Source organism: Bacillus rossius, chromosome 3 (genome assembly GCF_032445375.1).
Source record: "Bacillus rossius redtenbacheri isolate Brsri chromosome 3, Brsri_v3, whole genome shotgun sequence".
Taxonomy (NCBI): Eukaryota; Metazoa; Arthropoda; class Insecta; order Phasmatodea; family Bacillidae; genus Bacillus; species Bacillus rossius.
In genome coordinates this window covers 130,810,285-130,827,794 of record NC_086332.1, presented here as the reverse complement: position 1 = coordinate 130,827,794, position 17,510 = coordinate 130,810,285, and the positions used below count along the sequence as shown (strand labels likewise).

The window sequence follows — 17,510 nt, the reverse complement described above, 5'->3', positions numbered from 1 at the left end:
CCGGACAAAATAAACGTAACTGCCTTAGCAGATACCTTAACAAATCTGTTTAAATTGTTTGTAAAGTAAATATCATAATTATTTTCCAAAACTTTGTCTAAAACAATGTTTGATAAGATGCTTGGTGTTGAGAATAATAGAAAAATAATTCAAAATTTTGTACCATGATCACTATTAAATTCCTTCGTATTTATTTCATACATTTTACATATTATGTTCAAGATTCGATTAAAATATTTTTGTAGCAACCATTACTGCAAGGGGAAGAAAAAAATATGGGTTTAAGGATATAAAAATCCCTTTTTGTTCTAATGTAAAGAAATATAATCATCAAAATCTTCCTGCGCCTTTAGTCTGTGCCGATAAGGAATTTTCTTTTAACTTTAACTTACAACAAGAATCTGTTCACACACATTTCATTCATAGGAATTTATACGATAAATGTAACGTTAATTTGATTAAGAAATTAATAACATCACATGCCTTTTAATAACTATCGCTACTGCTGACCAATGTTGATACCCCTTCCATAAGAGTAGCACAGAGCTGACCAGAAGAATGGGGTTGGGGCAATGGAGATGACTGGGATGAATTGGACGAGGCTAAACTTATCAAAAATCTTTCCTCGTCATCTTGAAGTTCGTCAGCTATATAATTTCTTTTCGGTGTTCTATCTTCCATATTTTATATGTACGTAATAAAATTAAATGTCTAAAATAAAATCACATATGTTAATATATAATTTGTCAAAATTATAACTGTAACAAGTCACCGGACACAACGCGCGTTGCTTCGTCGCGAGACGCGATACTAACTGGCAGGCTGGTTTTCAGAAATGCGTGTCTAAGGTTGACTAAGGAAGCCACGTATTTGAAATTGCTTACAGGATAGAACCCCACTTATCTAAACACACGACCCTGTTTCCTCTTACGACGGCAGCTTGTGAGAGAAACCTCTATTGCAGCGCGCTCTTGTACTGATAAGACACATCTTTAACAGCTATTTCCACGGAAACTGTAAAAGCAATTGAGATGGAGCTGCTTTTAAAAACTAATTCAATTCAATGCGAACATTTTTAACGTTTTCGTCCCCCATCTATCTTTAATAGAAAAACATTTTTCCACTGGTCAACTTTTTGATGTGTCAGTTTGTGAGAAAATGCATTTCAATATATTAAAAAAAATTATTTAAGTGAAACCTGTACAGTTTTTGTCTTAACATTTGTTCGGTGGCATCCTAATGCATTAATTTATTAATAAAAAAATTTGAATGAAATACACGTGTAGGTTTTTTTTTTTTTTGATGTGAAACATCTCGGAATACTTCAAAACAGTTCGCAGTGAAAAAGTTATGTTTTTTAATTTTTTCGTACACTTAAAATATTATTAAGTATTCAAAATAAGCATTGCCTGATGCGTATTTCGATGCTATACAATGTGAAAAAAAGCTTGGTCCAAAAATTTTAATTTTAATTTTGTTTGATATTTGGCAACAACTCACGAAGAAACAAGGACAGTGCTAACGGCAATCGGCGTGTGTTAGAGAGAGAGAGAGAATGCGCCCATTTACTTCCACACTGCAATCTGAGAGTGGGATCCTCTATAGTACCTAACATTGAATTCTAAACCTTTGGAATATTTTACATATACATCTGATCAATCAAATTCATACTTGAATATATTTTTTTTTTATGTTTCACACAACACTTATTATTACATTTTTTTAAACACCCACATTTCTGGCAAATTAAAGCAAATTAACCAGGATTAAGTGATTGTAATAAGTTGGATTAAGCAATTACTGAAAACGCGAATCTTAAGCATTTGTTTATTTCTGAAGAAAACCATCACACATTGAATTAGGCACCCAACATCAATAATTAAATCCCGACTCTCTTCAGTGTTATGCATGTTCATTATATTTTGTTGATTTTTCAGATGGCGGAGATGATTTTCACGGACTGCCTCAGCAAGAACAGCCAGCTGCAGCATACAATGTCCGTGGACATCTCTTTAGAAGGCAATTCATTGAGTTGAACTTTGCAGGCTAATACAGTGCATTCTGTGAAGTTGAGAAAATGGACAGACAAAATATTTACACATTGTGTGGGACCTTTATTTTGTATTTTTGTTCCGTTGATCCCACATGGAGTCAAGGCTCCGGAATATAGAACATGTTACGTTATAAATGTAGTTCCCTTTACATACAAAATGTATGTGCAGACGTTAATATTTATATGATGCGAGTTACAAAAAAAAATACAGAACATGTTACATAATTTAACTGTATAGTGATACTTGATACTTTATGCAAAACATAAAGCAGCTGTTATCAAAAGTCCATTCAACAAATTAACAGTTCAATTGATCTATTTTTAATCAAATTAAAGAATTCCTTCAGAGAGTAGGTAGGATATTCTATAAGTATTTGTTTTACTGTTTTTTTGAATACTGGTAAACCGTTTATGTTAGTTATTTTCTGTGATATTAAGTTGTAAAGTTTTACTCCCATGAAATAAGTCCATTTTCAAAACGCCTAGTGTTATGTTCAACCATCCTTAATTTACTAGCATTTCTGGTGTTATATGTGTGAATATCTATTTTTGTAAATTGTTTTTTTTTCCCTTATGAATGAATAAAAGAGTTCTCAGAATGTATTCATTTACAATTTTTTGTTACACCGCATTCTTTAAAATAAATTTATTATATATATATATATATATATATATATATATATATATATATATATATATATATATATATATATATACCATCGTTGTATGCTGGAGGCAGCCATCATGTTTAGTGGAGACCGCCATCTTGCTTCCATCTGATGGATGTCATCATCGGGTGTAGGTTTCAAAAGTTTGTTAGTGTATGTAAGGTCGAGATACAATTCTATACCAACATTATTTTGACCCTAATAGACAAAAATCCACAAAAATTTACAAAATCCACAAAACTTCATAAAATCCACAAAATCCACAGTCATTTCGTTGTTGTAACCAGCATTTTTTCTTAAAGTCATATCATTTACAGGTTTTCACTAAAATATATGTTATCAATACTATCGTTGTGGATGTGATAGTTAAAGTAATGATAATTTAAAAAAAAACATTTATTACTCCATCTTAGCGGACCAGAAATTTTTCAGAGTCCTAACTCACAAGTAATATTCTCTTCTCATGTCTGCGTACTCGTGTTTGAAAAGCTGCATGGAAGCAGATATTTTAATGTTTGCGTGCATGTTTTCACAGACACTTCCACATAAAAATATCTTGGAAAAATACCCAGTTACCTTGAAACATAAATTCAAAGAAATAAAAAAATGAAATGGATTTTTAATAACACAACAAAAAAACAATCTAACCTCAAAATATTTAACATTACACTATACAAAACATCAGTCGCCATCAAATCGAGCATGCAGGAACATGTTCAGGAGGCGCACCTCAACACTCAACTCACCGAGCACATACTCCAGGCTGTTTGTACGGGCATTGAAGCCCTCTTCCATCAGGCTAGTCTCTCGCCCAGGCTGGCACACCCACACACTTCCCTGCGGCCCCTCTCCGGCGGTGATGACGTGTCCCACCCACACTGTGACAGTGGGGTAGGGGATCCAGCAGAACTTGGAGTTGGTGGCTGGCAAGCTCCATCAGTGGCGTCAGTTCTCGATCCAGGTGGGGTGAAGCCGATGGAGTTGTCTCCTTCGTAGGAGGAGGATGCTGCCCGACAGCAACCGGGGTGAGGGGTGGCGGCGGTGGTTCACGCGCCCCAGCCTCCTCTGTAGTGGGCTGTCGTCTGTCAACAACAACCAGGGTGAGGGGTGGCGGCGGTGGTTAACACACCCCAGCCTCCTCTGTAGTGGGCTGTCGTCCGACAACAACAACCGGGATGACGGGTGGCGGCGGTGGTTAACACACCCCAGCCTCCTCTGTAGTGGGCTGTCGTCCGACAACAACAACCGGGATGACGGGTGGCGGCGGTGGTTAACACACCCCAGCCTCCTCTGTAGTGGGCTGTCGACCGACAACAACCGGGATGACGGGTGGCGGCGGTGGATCACGCGCCCCAGCCTCCTCTGTAGTGGGCTGTCGTCCGACAACAACCACCGGGATGACGGGTGGCGGCGGTGGTTAACACACCCCAGCCTCCTCTGTAGTGGGCTGTCGTCCGACAACAACAACCGGGATGACGGGTGGCGGCGGTGGTTAACACACCCCAGCCTCCTCTGTAGTGGGCTGTCGTCCGACAACAACAACCGGGATGACGGGTGGCGGCGGTGGTTAACACACCCCAGCCTCCTCTGTAGTGGGCTGTCGTCCGACAACAACAACCGGGATGACGGGTGGCGGCGGTGGTTAACACACCCCAGCCTCCTCTGTAGTGGGCTGTCGACCGACAACAACAACCGGGATGACGGGTGGCGGCGGTGGATCACGCGCCCCAGCCTCCTCTGTAGTGGGCTGTCGTCCGACAACAACCACCGGGATGACGGGTGGCGGCGGTGGTTAACACACCCCAGCCTCCTCTGTAGTGGGCTGTCGTCCGACAACAACAACCGGGATGACGGGTGGCGGCGGTGGTTAACACACCCCAGCCTCCTCTGTAGTGGGCTGTCGACCGACAACAACAACCGGGATGACGGGTGGCGGCGGTGGATCACACGCCCCAGCCTCCTCTGTAGTGGGCTGTCGTCCGACAACAACCACCGGGATGACGGGTGGCGGCGGTGGTTAACACACCCCAGCCTCCTCTGTAGTGGGCTGTCGTCCGACAACAACAACCGGGATGACGGGTGGCGGCGGTGGTTAACACACCCCAGCCTCCTCTGTAGTGGGCTGTCGTCCGACAACAACAACCGGGATGACGGGTGGCGGCGGTGGTTAACACACCCCAGCCTCCTCTGTAGTCGGCTGTCGTCCGACAACAACAACCGGGATGATGGGTGGCGGCGGTGGTTCACGCGCCCCAGCCTCCTCTGTAGTAAGCTGTCGTCCGACAACAACCACCGGGATGACGGGTGGCGGCGGTGGTTCACACACCCCAGCCTCCTCTGTAGTGGGCTGTCGTCCGACAACAACAACCGGGATGACGGGTGGCGGCGGTGGTTAACACACCCCAGCCTCCTCTGTAGTGGGCTGTCGACCGACAACAACAACCGGGATGACGGGTGGCGGCGGTGGATCACGCGCCCCAGCCTCCTCTGTAGTGGGCTGTCGTCCGACAACAACCGGGGTGAGGGGTGGCGGCGGTGGTTCAGGCGCCCCAGCCTCCTCTGTAGTGGGCTGTCGACCGACAACAACAACCAGGGTGACGGGTGGCGGCGGTGGTTCACGCGCCCCAGCCTCCTCTGTAGTGGGCTGTCGACCCACAACAACAACCGGGATGACGGGTGGCGGCGGTGGTTCAGGCGCCCCAGCCTCCTCTGTAGTGGGCTGTCGACCGACAACAACAACCGGGATGACGGGCGGTGGCGGTCGTTCACGCGCCACAGCCTCCTCTGTAGTGGGCTGTCGACCGACAACAACAACCGGGATGACGGGTAACGGCGGTGGTTCAGGCGCCCCACCCTCCTCTGTAGTGGGCTGTCGACCGACAACAACAACCAGGGTGACTAGTGGCGGCGGTGGTTCACGCGCCCCAGCCTCCTCTGTAGTGGGCTGTCGACCGACAACAACAACCAGGGTGAGGGGTGGGGGCTGTGGTTCACGCGCCCCAGCCTCCTCTGTAGTGGGCTGTCGTCCGACAACAACAACCGGGATGACGGGTGGCGGCGGTGGTTCAGGCACCCTAGCCTCCTCTGTAGTGGGCTGTCGACCGACAACAACAACCAGGGTGACAGGTGGCGGCGGTGGTTCACGCGCCCCAGCCTCCTCTGTAGTGGGCTGTCGACCGACAACAACAACCAGGGTGACGGGTGGTGGCGGTGGTTCACGCGCCCCAGCCTCCTCTGTAGTGGGCTGTCGACCGACAACAACAACCGGGTTGACGGGTGGCGGCTGTGGTTCAGGCGCCCCAGCCTCCTCTGTAGTGGGCTGTCGACCGACAACAACCGGGATGACGGGTGGCGGCGGTGGTTCAGGCGCCCCAGCCTCCTCTGTAGTGGGCTGTCGACCGACAACAACAACCAGGGTGACGGGTGGTGGCGGTGGTTCACGCGCCCCAGCCTCCTCTGTAGTGGGCTGTCGACCGACAAAACAACCAGGGTGAGGGGTGGGGGCTGTGGTTCACGCGCCCCAGCCTCCTCTGTAGTGGGCTGTCGTCCGACAACAACAACCGGGGTGAGGGGTGGCGGCGGTTGTTCACGCGCTCCAACCTTTTGTGTAGTGGGCTGTCGTCCGACAACAACAACCAGGGTGAGGGGTGGCGGCGGTGGTTCACGTGCCCCAGTTTCCTCTGTAGTGGGCTGTCGTCAGACAACAACCAGGGTGACGGGTGGCGGCGGTGGTTCACGCACCCCAGCCTCCTCTGTAGTGGGCTGTCGACCGACAACAACAACCTAGGTGAGGGGTGGTGGTGGTGGTTCACACACCCCAGCCTCCTCTGTAGTGGGCTGTCGTCCGACAACAACAACCGGGATGACGGGTGGCGGCGGTGGTTCACGCACCCCAGCCTCCTCTGTAGTGGGCTGTCCGACAACAACAACCGGGATGACGGGTGGCGGCGGTGGTTCACGCACCCCAGCCTCCTCTGTAGTGGGCTGTCGACCGACAACAACAACCATGGTGAGGGGTGGCGGTGGTGGTTCACGCGCCCCAGCCTCCTCTGTAGTGGGCTGTCGACCGACAACAACAACCATGGTGAGGGGTGGCGGTGGTGGTTCACGCGCCCCACCCTCCTCTGTAGTGGGCTGTCGTCTGACAACAACAACCGGGATGACGGGTGGCGGCGGTGGTTCACGCACCCCAGCCTCCTCTGTAGTGGGCTGTCGACCGACAACAACAACCGGGGTGAGGGGTGGCGGTGGTGGTTCACGCGCCCCACCCTCCTCTGTAGTGGGCTGTCGACCGACAACAACAACCATGGTGAGGGGTGGCGGTGGTGGTTCACGCGCCCCAGCCTCCTCTGTAGTGGGCTGTCGTCTGACAACAACAACCGGGATGACGGGTGGCGGCGGTGGTTCACGCACCCCAGCCTCCTCTGTAGTGGGCTGTCGACCGACAACAACAACCGGGGTGAGGGGTGGCGGTGGTGGTTCACGCGCCCCAGCCTCCTCTGTAGTGGGCTGTCGACCGACAACAACAACCATGGTGAGGGGTGGCGGTGGTGGTTCACGCGCCCCAGCCTCCTCTGTAGTGGGCTGTCGTCTGACAACAACAACCGGGATGACGGGTGGCGGCGGTGGTTCACGCACCCCAGCCTCCTCTGTAGTGGGCTGTCGACTGACAACAACAACCGGGGTGAGGGGTGGCGGCTGTGGTTCATGCGCCCCAGCCTCCTCTGTAGTGGGCTGTCGTCCGACAACAACAACCGGGGTGAGGGGTGGTGGCGGTGGTTCACGCACCCCAGCCTCCTCTGTAGTGGGCTGTTGACTGACAACAACAACCGGGGTGACGGGTGGCGGCGGGACGCATGCCCCAACACTAGCCGAGCCCTCCGCGCCGTCGAGAGGTCCAGCGGCGAGCGGTCCCGCTCAGGAGTCCGCCCTAGCGACGCCCCCGACGTCGACAGCTCTCGATGTCAGTCCATTTGTGGAGGTAGGTCTCCTCTTACTCCTCCCCGCTCGAAATATCTACCACTGGTATAGGGGTAGGGGCCGCACAAATGTCCAGACTTGACCAGCTGTGGACGAAGTCGCTTCCGTACAAAGACATATATTTTTTTTAAGTATAAAAATACACGCGATTTTTTTATATCAGACATCAAACTGAAGCCTGCTTCGAACCGTTTACGGTATTTATACTATCCCTTCCCCCCACTCCCCTCCTTGCCATTCCTTCCCAAGCGCGCGCTTCCTCGTGACGTACACCCTCCACGTACCTACTGCTGCCCTGTCACAGTCCTTCGTCGCCCCTAATAGCCCGAGCCTGTCGTCACTCGCTCCGGCCTCCTAAGCACCTTCGACGGGCATCCTAGTTGAGTCACAACATGAAACTTTCAAGCATTACAGGAATAAATAAAAACAATTTAGTTTAAAACATGCATTTATTAAACATAAAATAATTACATTATATCACAATACATAAAAATGGACAATATTATAATTTATAAAATATCAGTAGTTTTTATGCAGCTGTTTTCAGATTTATCAAAACCTTACCACTTCACAAACAAACGCTCATCTTTACGTCTTATTACTTTTTCTACTAAATAATCATTCGGGTACTTGGTAGGTTGAATTTATTCCTCGTAGAATCCACCGTGTATCGTTGAACCGCATAAATCTTCCAAGTAATAACATCTCGGATGTAACTTACGTATTTTAAAAATACAAAAGATCTCCATTGACCAATAAGGAGTGTAACATTTCTCAAAATAATGTTTATATTTTGAAATGCGTACAAATTCTCCGACTCGAGCTTACCTCTAGTTTATTCATATGTATTAGAATAAACGGTTTTAAGGAGTGAGTCATTTTTAACATCAGTCGGTGCCATACCGATTGTTCGATGTTTTCTGTCATAGTCATTTAATAATGTCGGTAACATATCAATCCACTTATAACTTCCTTTTGCTGTGAACTCCCTCCACATGGCTTCCTTTAAAGTACGATTAAAACATTCTACAACCCCTGAATTTATCTCGGTGAATGTGAAATAATGGTTTATTGTATGTTTTTTTTTCATAAGAGCCTGGAATGTACTATTATAGAATTATTTTCCTGCGTCCGTCATTATATTCTTAGGTGATGAACTTAATTAAAAAAACATGTTCCTTCGCTACAGCCACATCATTAGCATTTTTACTCTGAACAGGCTCTGCCCATGCTTGTTTAGAATAGACGTCTATAACAGTAAGAAGATACTTGAACCCACCATTCACTTTAGAATAAGGGATCATTTCAACCAAATCCGCCTGAAATAAGTCTAAAAGCCCTAATGTCAGAACACTTCGTCTAGGAAAAGTACGTCTCGCTGGCTTATGTAATTATTTTTCAATAACTCAACGACTCATTTCGAGATGTATCTGTCTTCCTGTAATTTATACGGTGATTTCAAAAACGTTCCAAGTCCAGAAACTAGAATTTTTCAGGAGAAGCAAAAAACTAATTCATTTGAAAACTAGTTGTTGCAAGCAAAAATGGTTTCACATCTTTGAGTAGTCATACATTTGGTCTGTATTCATACAATAAAAGAGTTTCTTAGTCCCCTGTGAAACCATCAATCGGTGACCAAAGTAGATGGACTTGAGATGATATTGAAATCACCGAATTTGTTAGGGTTTATTTTTTTACAAAATCATGATATATTCTGTTTAATAATTAATGTATATTGAAAGAAACCTTTGTAGTAATACAGGAATGAATAAAAAGTACATACTTTTATATCATAAGCAAAGAAATAAATCATTTTTCAAAAATATACCCACTACACACATAGCATAGCTGTCATGTAAACAATGTTCTTTCATACATTTTCTGTAATGTCTTCATAGTCTCCGTCCTCATTACACAACTCATCAGATCCAACTAGCGAGTTAATAAAGCTCACCGCATCCGGTTGTAAATACTTTAACAAAGACCTGACATCATCAAGTTTCTTTTGTTGAACTGGGAGTTGTGTGCTGTAAGCTTTACATTCAGGGATATTTGGCTTAACATTGGGTTTTAAGATGCGAAAGAATTCTGGCATCATTCCACCCATTGTTTTATCGACACAAACATCATTGATATGGCACCTATCAAACTTGAACAGTTTGTACTTGGTAACGCAAAATCGCTCGTTGTTTTTCGTAATGCTGGATTTGAAGTACTTCTTGAAGCCCCCTTGGAAATCAATGATGTCCTCTGTTTCTAAGGAACGCAGAAGGAATTTTTTCTTTATCAGTTCTACCCATCCTTCGTACATCTCCATAGTCTCCACTCTTCTTTTCATTTTTTCAATAACAGCAAAATGTTGATCACATGGCTAAAATGAATGGCCTCGGACTGGGAACATCTGAGTAACCTTTACAAATCTGTGCACATAGACTTGAGTGAAAAAATAATGCATCATGGTTCTGTTGTGGTTCTGACCAATACAACCATCAGAAAACACAAACAGCTCTTTACAATTTTCTGGAAGGTACGTGTTTACGTATATATTTAGACAGGAAATAACTTCGTTTGCACCTTTTTTACCTTTCGTTTCTGGCCATGTGAACATTACACTTTTGCCAGTTCTCAAATTTGTAACAGCAAAGTTGTGAAGCCACAGTTGCCTCTTGTAGAAAACATCGCTAACCTGAAGATGGGAGAAGGGAATATTCTGCTGAAAATCAAAACAGATTGCCTGTGCATTTTCATTGCCCTGAACATACCCACTTGCATCTTTCATAGATGTTCTAAATTTCCTTGCTTTTTCTTTGTGAAGTTTCAGAGTCTGTTGCAATTGTTTTCGAACCACTCCATTTTTTTCAGCGCAAATTTTGACACGATACTCTTCACAGAAAGCACATAAATCCGATCGTGGTCTGCCAAATGGATAATTAAAATGTTCCTGATAGTAGCGAAGAAAATATTCATATTTCACTGTACACTTTACATGCTTAGGATCTGCCCCACCTTTTACTTGCAAGTATGTTTCAGGGTAATGTTTTTCAAGGAACAGTACATACATTTGCATAACATCTAAATCAGAACGCAAATACCTTTGCTTCGCTCGTGACCCATAATGCTGAACACAATATGGAAAGGAACGTATGTGAGCATCAATCATTTCTTTAATGTCTTCCGATTTCGCCCTTGGTTTGTTGTGACATCCTCTGTTGTCTTTTGGTGACACACCGGCGCTATGAAGTTCTGTTAACCGCCTCACTCGCCCAACACCTATTCCAAACAAGCTGGCAAATCCTTCACGGCATACAACAGTTTCTTGTTCACCAAGTACAACCTAAAACATAATAAATGTAAAAGGCGCTATTAGAATATCCAAACATATTATTCAAAATTAAAAACACATCTTTAAAGTTTCAGTATTATTTTATTAATATACATTATACTCACAGTGTATATATACTGTTTTTCACGCTGCAGGGACTTCTCTCCTTTTCGTAGTCGTCTTCTGTCAATAACCTTTTCGCGTAGAAGTCCATACAAATAAGAATCTTGGGCATCTTTGCAGGTTAGATTGTTAAGGTTAGTTATCAGCAACTCTTTTGCTTCATCAGAATATTTTGTAAGACAGCCTCGTTTACACCTTAAATAAATAACCAATTTCACGTAACACAGTAAAGTACAATAAAAAATAAAACACAGCATAATCTGTGAAAACAAAATGTAGGTACATACCTGCACGAAGTTCCTGTTTTACGGGCCTTTATCCCTTTACCACTTTCATTAATATATGGTTTACCTTCTCTTCTTAAACGTTTACGTACATTTTTTGCCCATGCATTCTCATTTCGTTTCCTTTTAACTTTAAACGTACTACCATCATCAGTTTCGGTTTCGTGGTCAGCCATGTTGGGACAAACAATAATTTCCATAGACTATTATGTGAAAAAAAATTGTATTTCGCCCACATGTATTTCACAGTTTTTCGTTACCAACCTTATTATCCACATGACATTTATATTCTCTTTGGAACTGTATCTAATTCCAAAAGATAAAATATAAGCAAATTAATTAACATTATAACAATTTTTTGGATAAAATACCAATAATTTATGTAACTGCAATAATAAAATTTATTAGTTACTTTCACCTCACTCAGCTAATTCCCAAAATACCTTGTGCTGAATTTTGAGGGTGTTTCATACATTAAAATATAAATATCCATATTTTTCTCAGCCCTACTGCATATTGTACAAAGTGCATCTGGTCATTCGTATAGTTATTTCAAGAACCTCCCAAGTCCAGGACTTGGGATTGTCTTGACATCACTACGGTTTTCAGATGGCATTTAATGCAGCAAAAATATAGAAAGTTGGGTAGCTTATAACACCACTGCCTGCGGCACATTTCATACTACAACTTGCAATGATAAAACGATTTTGGTGAAATACTGGACTTGGGTCGTTTTTGAAATCACCGTATCAATTCTTCAAGTATGGATATTATTTCGTTTTGATGTGAAGTATTTCCTGCTTCTTTAGAAGCAAGCAGCAAGCGAAGCCGATCTACAAGTTCATCAGGATCATTCCAGTATCTGTACGACAGTCTTTAATTATGAAATAATTTACTAACTAAACCGGATCCTGTTGAAACGCCTACTTCAGGGAACAGTTTAGATTTAATTTCATACTTTATATGATGCTCATCTTTAAACAAGTTAGTTTTTGAACATTTGTTTTTATAATGAGCACTTGTAGTTTTTAACATTATCTTATATTGTTCTAAATCCGTATTTGTATATCGCTGAGGATCTCAAAGAAACAACAAATCATAAATACCAGGTGTCCCAGTCGTGGTAAATACACCTACTTGTATGACATCACCAGGTATAAAATTTTCTTCCAATTTATCCATGTACCACTTTTTGCTACGTTAAAAAACACCATAAATAGGATCTCCTGTGCGTGACGAGTATGAAGACAAGTAAGTAGAAGCAAGAGTTTCCGGCTCAACTTCTGAGGAACGCATTTTATTATGCTGTAGTAAATATGAAATCGGTACATCTTCGTTTACATGTATGATACGACGCTTTCTACAGTAGGATTTAGCAGGATTATTTTCTTTCGCTTCAGAAGAAACATTTCCAGTTTTAACAAATGTAGGAGAAACATTTTCATGTTTTAAATTATCTAGACGTGAAGTAATTGGTTCGAATATTCTTTCGTTGACAATATCACACCCTAACTTTTGCTTCTTCGCGAGTAAGTATTTATCACGAATACTTTTGATTATGTCATGCAGCTCTTTCGCTGATTCAGACATGTTAATAAAATGACGGTTAACTCTATCATCATGTATTTATGTACCTTTATGAGACATACTTTCTCCCCTTTTGCGGTTAAGTTTTAGGATCTTGTAAAGGTTTAATAAGTATATGTTCTTCTAATCTATCCATGCGAGCATTCGTTTAGGTCAGGAACTGTTTATGTAAATTAGTAAAACTTTTTTCAACTACCAGTTTAATGCCCTAACTTTGTTTTAGCAAAGATTCGCGTATGTGTTCACAATGCCTAAATAACTCATCATCATGACTCAGAGACAAAATTTTCTCATTCATATCATCCAACACAATTGCTAGTTTGCTGTTAAGAATTTCATCAAACACATTTATTATGTTAGTAAATAAACGTTCAAAATTTTCATTTTGTTTTTCACTTACAGAGTCCACAACTAGTTTCAGACTTTGTAATGTTTGCGAGTTTATTTCCTGCGCATACTGCTTTGTGCTAGCATCTCTAGAATGTGTAGGCTGTCTTAAATTACGTAAAATTTTTCCATTTACCGACAAGTTCCCATCACGCATTTCTGTAATATTGCTTTTTTCACGCGCACGTTTCAAAGCACTATGCCCGAACTTACTTATGGAGTCAGTCATCTCTAACGATATACTGATCCAACTGCCTTCTGAAACGGTCATTATATAGCGGAAAATCTTTAAAAATCGAGATGAAACCGAACCTATCGTTCTAACACACGGAACACATTTGTTTAAACTCGTTAAATGTCATATCGCTCGAAATATGGTCTTCGTATACATGTTTAAAATTTAGGTCATCCATTTTGAATAAAAAAATAACATTTGCATTATCACGTACAAGATGTTTCGGTATTCTCGAGCATGTTTGACATAAGTATATGCAATCCACATATGAGTGTTGACCCATCGAAAAATATCATTGAATATTACCCTGTTTTTCGTTAGCGACGTCATCTAAAATAATTGTAGAATTATGTTTAGCTTATTATGGAGGTATGACTACATCGTTATCGCTAAAAGGATAGTATCCTATACCATCAGTACATTTTAGTATGTATTCAAGTCGTACATATTTAGGCTGTTGTAAGGATTTCGAGTAAATGTATATGTTTTCAAAACGTAAACCATTCGGATGCTCGAGCAAGCTCATGAGCACACACGTTTTCCCACACCCAGATGGCCCTGCAGTGACACATCTTACTGTATTCGGTAGTAAGCTCCCGTGTCTACATTCTAGAGAACTATATTTTTTGTCCACTTCTGATATTTTCACAGGTAAAGTTAAATCAGGTTTTATAATTTTCATACCACAACCTAAACTATTATTTATTACATAATCGGTGTTTGAATCATCATTCAACAAGTATGAATTTTTGTTTGAAATACGCATATCTAGTTTGAAATAGGCTGAGTTTTGTTAGAAATATGTGGATTTTTGTTTAAAATATGTTTACTATTGTTTGAAATATTTTCCCTATCCGTACTACAAGTAATGATGTGCCTTTGCAAGTTACCTACTCTCTTGAATTCTCGAGGACATTTAAGACAGCGAAACAAGCGGTAGGAATAAGTCTTTAAACACTCGTTTTCTTCATTGATGTGCAGCATTATGTTTTAAACTGAAACCTTTACCACAGTATTTACACAAGTAAAACATTCTGTCTCAAGCGAACTATCGACGCTACTACTTCAACGTTCAGTTTACAACTGAGGTACTTAGCTATATAAGGAGCTGTATTTACATGTCTCCCTCAGTAAGCTTCAATGACTTGTGAGAGCAGTCCAAATTCGGTTACGGATTAGTAAATAGTTTGATAAACAAATGGCAATTCGAATTACATATTCCTGATTATAACTACTGTGGTCCGGGCACGAAATTAGCTAAGAGACTTAGGCGGGGAGATAAAGGTATAAACAAACGTGATATTTTTTGTAAAAACCACGACGTTGCTTATAGTAAAAGCGCAGATCTGAAAGACCGACATGTGGATTACAAAATCCTATCGCAGGCAGCGGAAAACTTGTACAAGGCGGGAGGTACTAAACTATGTGAAAAGCTAGCTTCATTTGCCGTTTCAAAAATCATGAATTCAAAAGTGAAATTAGGTATGAGGCTTAAGAAAAAATGTAAAATCAAGAAAACTATTAAGAAACGAGTCAAGAAGGGTGGATTCTTTCCACTTATACCGGCTATTGCCGCACTAGCAGAATTGGTCGGGGCAGGAAGCGGTGTAGTTAGGGAAATTAATTAGGCAAAGACCAATAAAAAAACTTGTAAAAAGCCAGACGTCACAACGAGAAAATGGAGGCACTAGCTATAAGTTCAAAAAACGGAAATGGAATGTTTCTACGTCCATATGCAAAAGGAGGCGGAAAAATAAAGACAAAACAACGAAAAAACAAGAAGTTATACACTCAATACCGACTCGAGCAATATCAAACACGGAAGAACTTTAGAGGAGTGTTTATGAGAGATGGAATGCCAGAATAACATAATGTTAACGAATCTTTAATTGTTAATTTAGATAGTAAAAGTAATAGTGGTACTCACTGGACAGCATATGTGAAACGAGGTAAAACAGTTATTTACTTTGATAGTTTCGGAGATTTAAAGCCTCCAAGAGAACTTGTAATTTATTTAAAAGGTGCAAAAATATCATACAATTACAATAGGGAAAAAAAACTTTAACTCTGAAAACTGTGGAAAACTATGGAAAACTATGTTTAATATTTCTGTTGAAATATTCGTGAAATATTTCTGGTAGCAGTCACAGACAGTCACCAATGTGTCGTCGCCAAACCTGACGTGAAACATCCGCACGACTAATGACATGTCTCCGCAAAATGGGGTACGCATTCCTCGGCACTGACGTGCACGAAATACGCACTCGTTCCCCGACGAGCTGTGACACGCCAGGAGGCTTGGAACATTTAACGACCTCTCTAACGACTTTCTGCAACCGCAGTTTGCTTGCACATACTTTCTTTGCTAGCGAGCTGTGATACTTTGAAAACTTTACAGGTAAAACTTTTCTCGTGTAAAAAAGTATATAAACAGATGCATGTAAATTTATTAGCCAGTTAGTTGTAAACATGAGTATTACAGCAATATTGTCAGGTGCTAGCACAGGCTGAAGCAGAAGTTGGAGGTCCTGGTAAACGTAGGGATCATTGCAAAGGTCGATCAGCCTTCTGGGTGGGTCAGTCAATTAACGATCGTGGAGAAGACAGATAAGTCACTTCGGCTGTGTTTAGACCCAGTGGAATTAAACACAGCAATCAGAAGGGAATATCATATGATACTAACGCTGGAAGAATTAAGTTGTCAACTAAGCAATAAGGCAGTCTTCATGGTGTTGGATCTGAAAGACGGTTTCTATCAAATTGAGCTAGATGAACAGTCAAGTCATTACTGCACGTTTAGCACACCATTTGGGTGCTACAGGTTTAGAAGACTCCCATTTGGTTTATCCAGTGCACCAGAAATATTTCAACGTGTGAATGTGGAGAACTTTGGTCACATTCCAGGGGTAATAGTATATTTTGATGATTTGTTGATTGCAGGTAGCTGATGAGCAGGAACATGACAAGATCTTATTGCAGGTAGCACAGAGAGCTAAGGATCTTAATGTAAAATTCAACAAAGCCAAGATTCAGTTCAAACAACCTGAAGTGAAGTATTTTGGACATGTCTTTTCCAAGAACGGTATGCAACCAGATCCAGAACAGGTGCAGGCAGTGCTCGCACTACAGGCACCCACCAACAAGGTAGAACTCCAACGCGTACTGGGTTTCATAAGCTATCTACGAAAATTTTTGCCTAGCCTAGCCACCATCATTGCACCCCTGCATGAATTACTGAAAACTAGTGTTGAGTGGCAATGGCTGCCGGTACACGACGAAGCATGGAGGCACGTCAAAGAGTTGGTCAGGACGACTCCAGTGTTAGGTCTGTTCGACACCAACAAGCCGCTGTCGATGCAGTGTGATGCGTCCAAGGATGGCCTGGGGTGTTGTTTGATGTGCGGGGATCAACCCATTGCCTATGCGGCTCGGAGTTTGTCTCCAGCAGAGAAAAACAACGCAAAGGTAGAGAAGGAAATGCTAAGTATAGTGTTTGCGGCACGAAAATTTCATCAATTCATATATGGGAGTAACATCACTGTGTACACAGATCACAAACCTCTTGTGCCTGTATTCAAGAAAAATGTGGGAGAGGTCTACTCAGTACGACTGCAGCGTATGAAACTTAAGTTGCTGCATTACATACTGTCAGTGGAGTACATTCCGGGCAAACTGATGCATGTAGCGGATCTGTTGTACGGTCTTATATACGAGAGTGTTGCGATGGAGAGGCTGAGCTGACCAACGAGATGGTTCACACTGTCGGTGTGTGTGACAGTGTTCAGATGTCAGAAGAGCGAAAGGCTGAGTTCGGACAGGCAACAACAGGTGATGAAGTACTAAGTGAGCTGATGCAATACTGTCAAATAGA

At 42.6% G+C, this 17,510-nt stretch overlaps 1 protein-coding gene across 1 annotated transcript; it reads left to right on the top strand.

The window, feature by feature from the left end:
• The first annotated feature begins 3,724 nt into the window (after positions 1-3,724).
• Positions 3,725-5,551, top strand: LOC134531379 (uncharacterized). Its single transcript, XM_063367082.1, has one exon. The coding sequence runs from the start codon at positions 3,725-3,727 to the stop codon at positions 5,549-5,551; it is 1,827 nt and encodes a 608-aa protein (XP_063223152.1).
• The last annotated feature ends 11,959 nt before the right edge of the window (positions 5,552-17,510 follow it).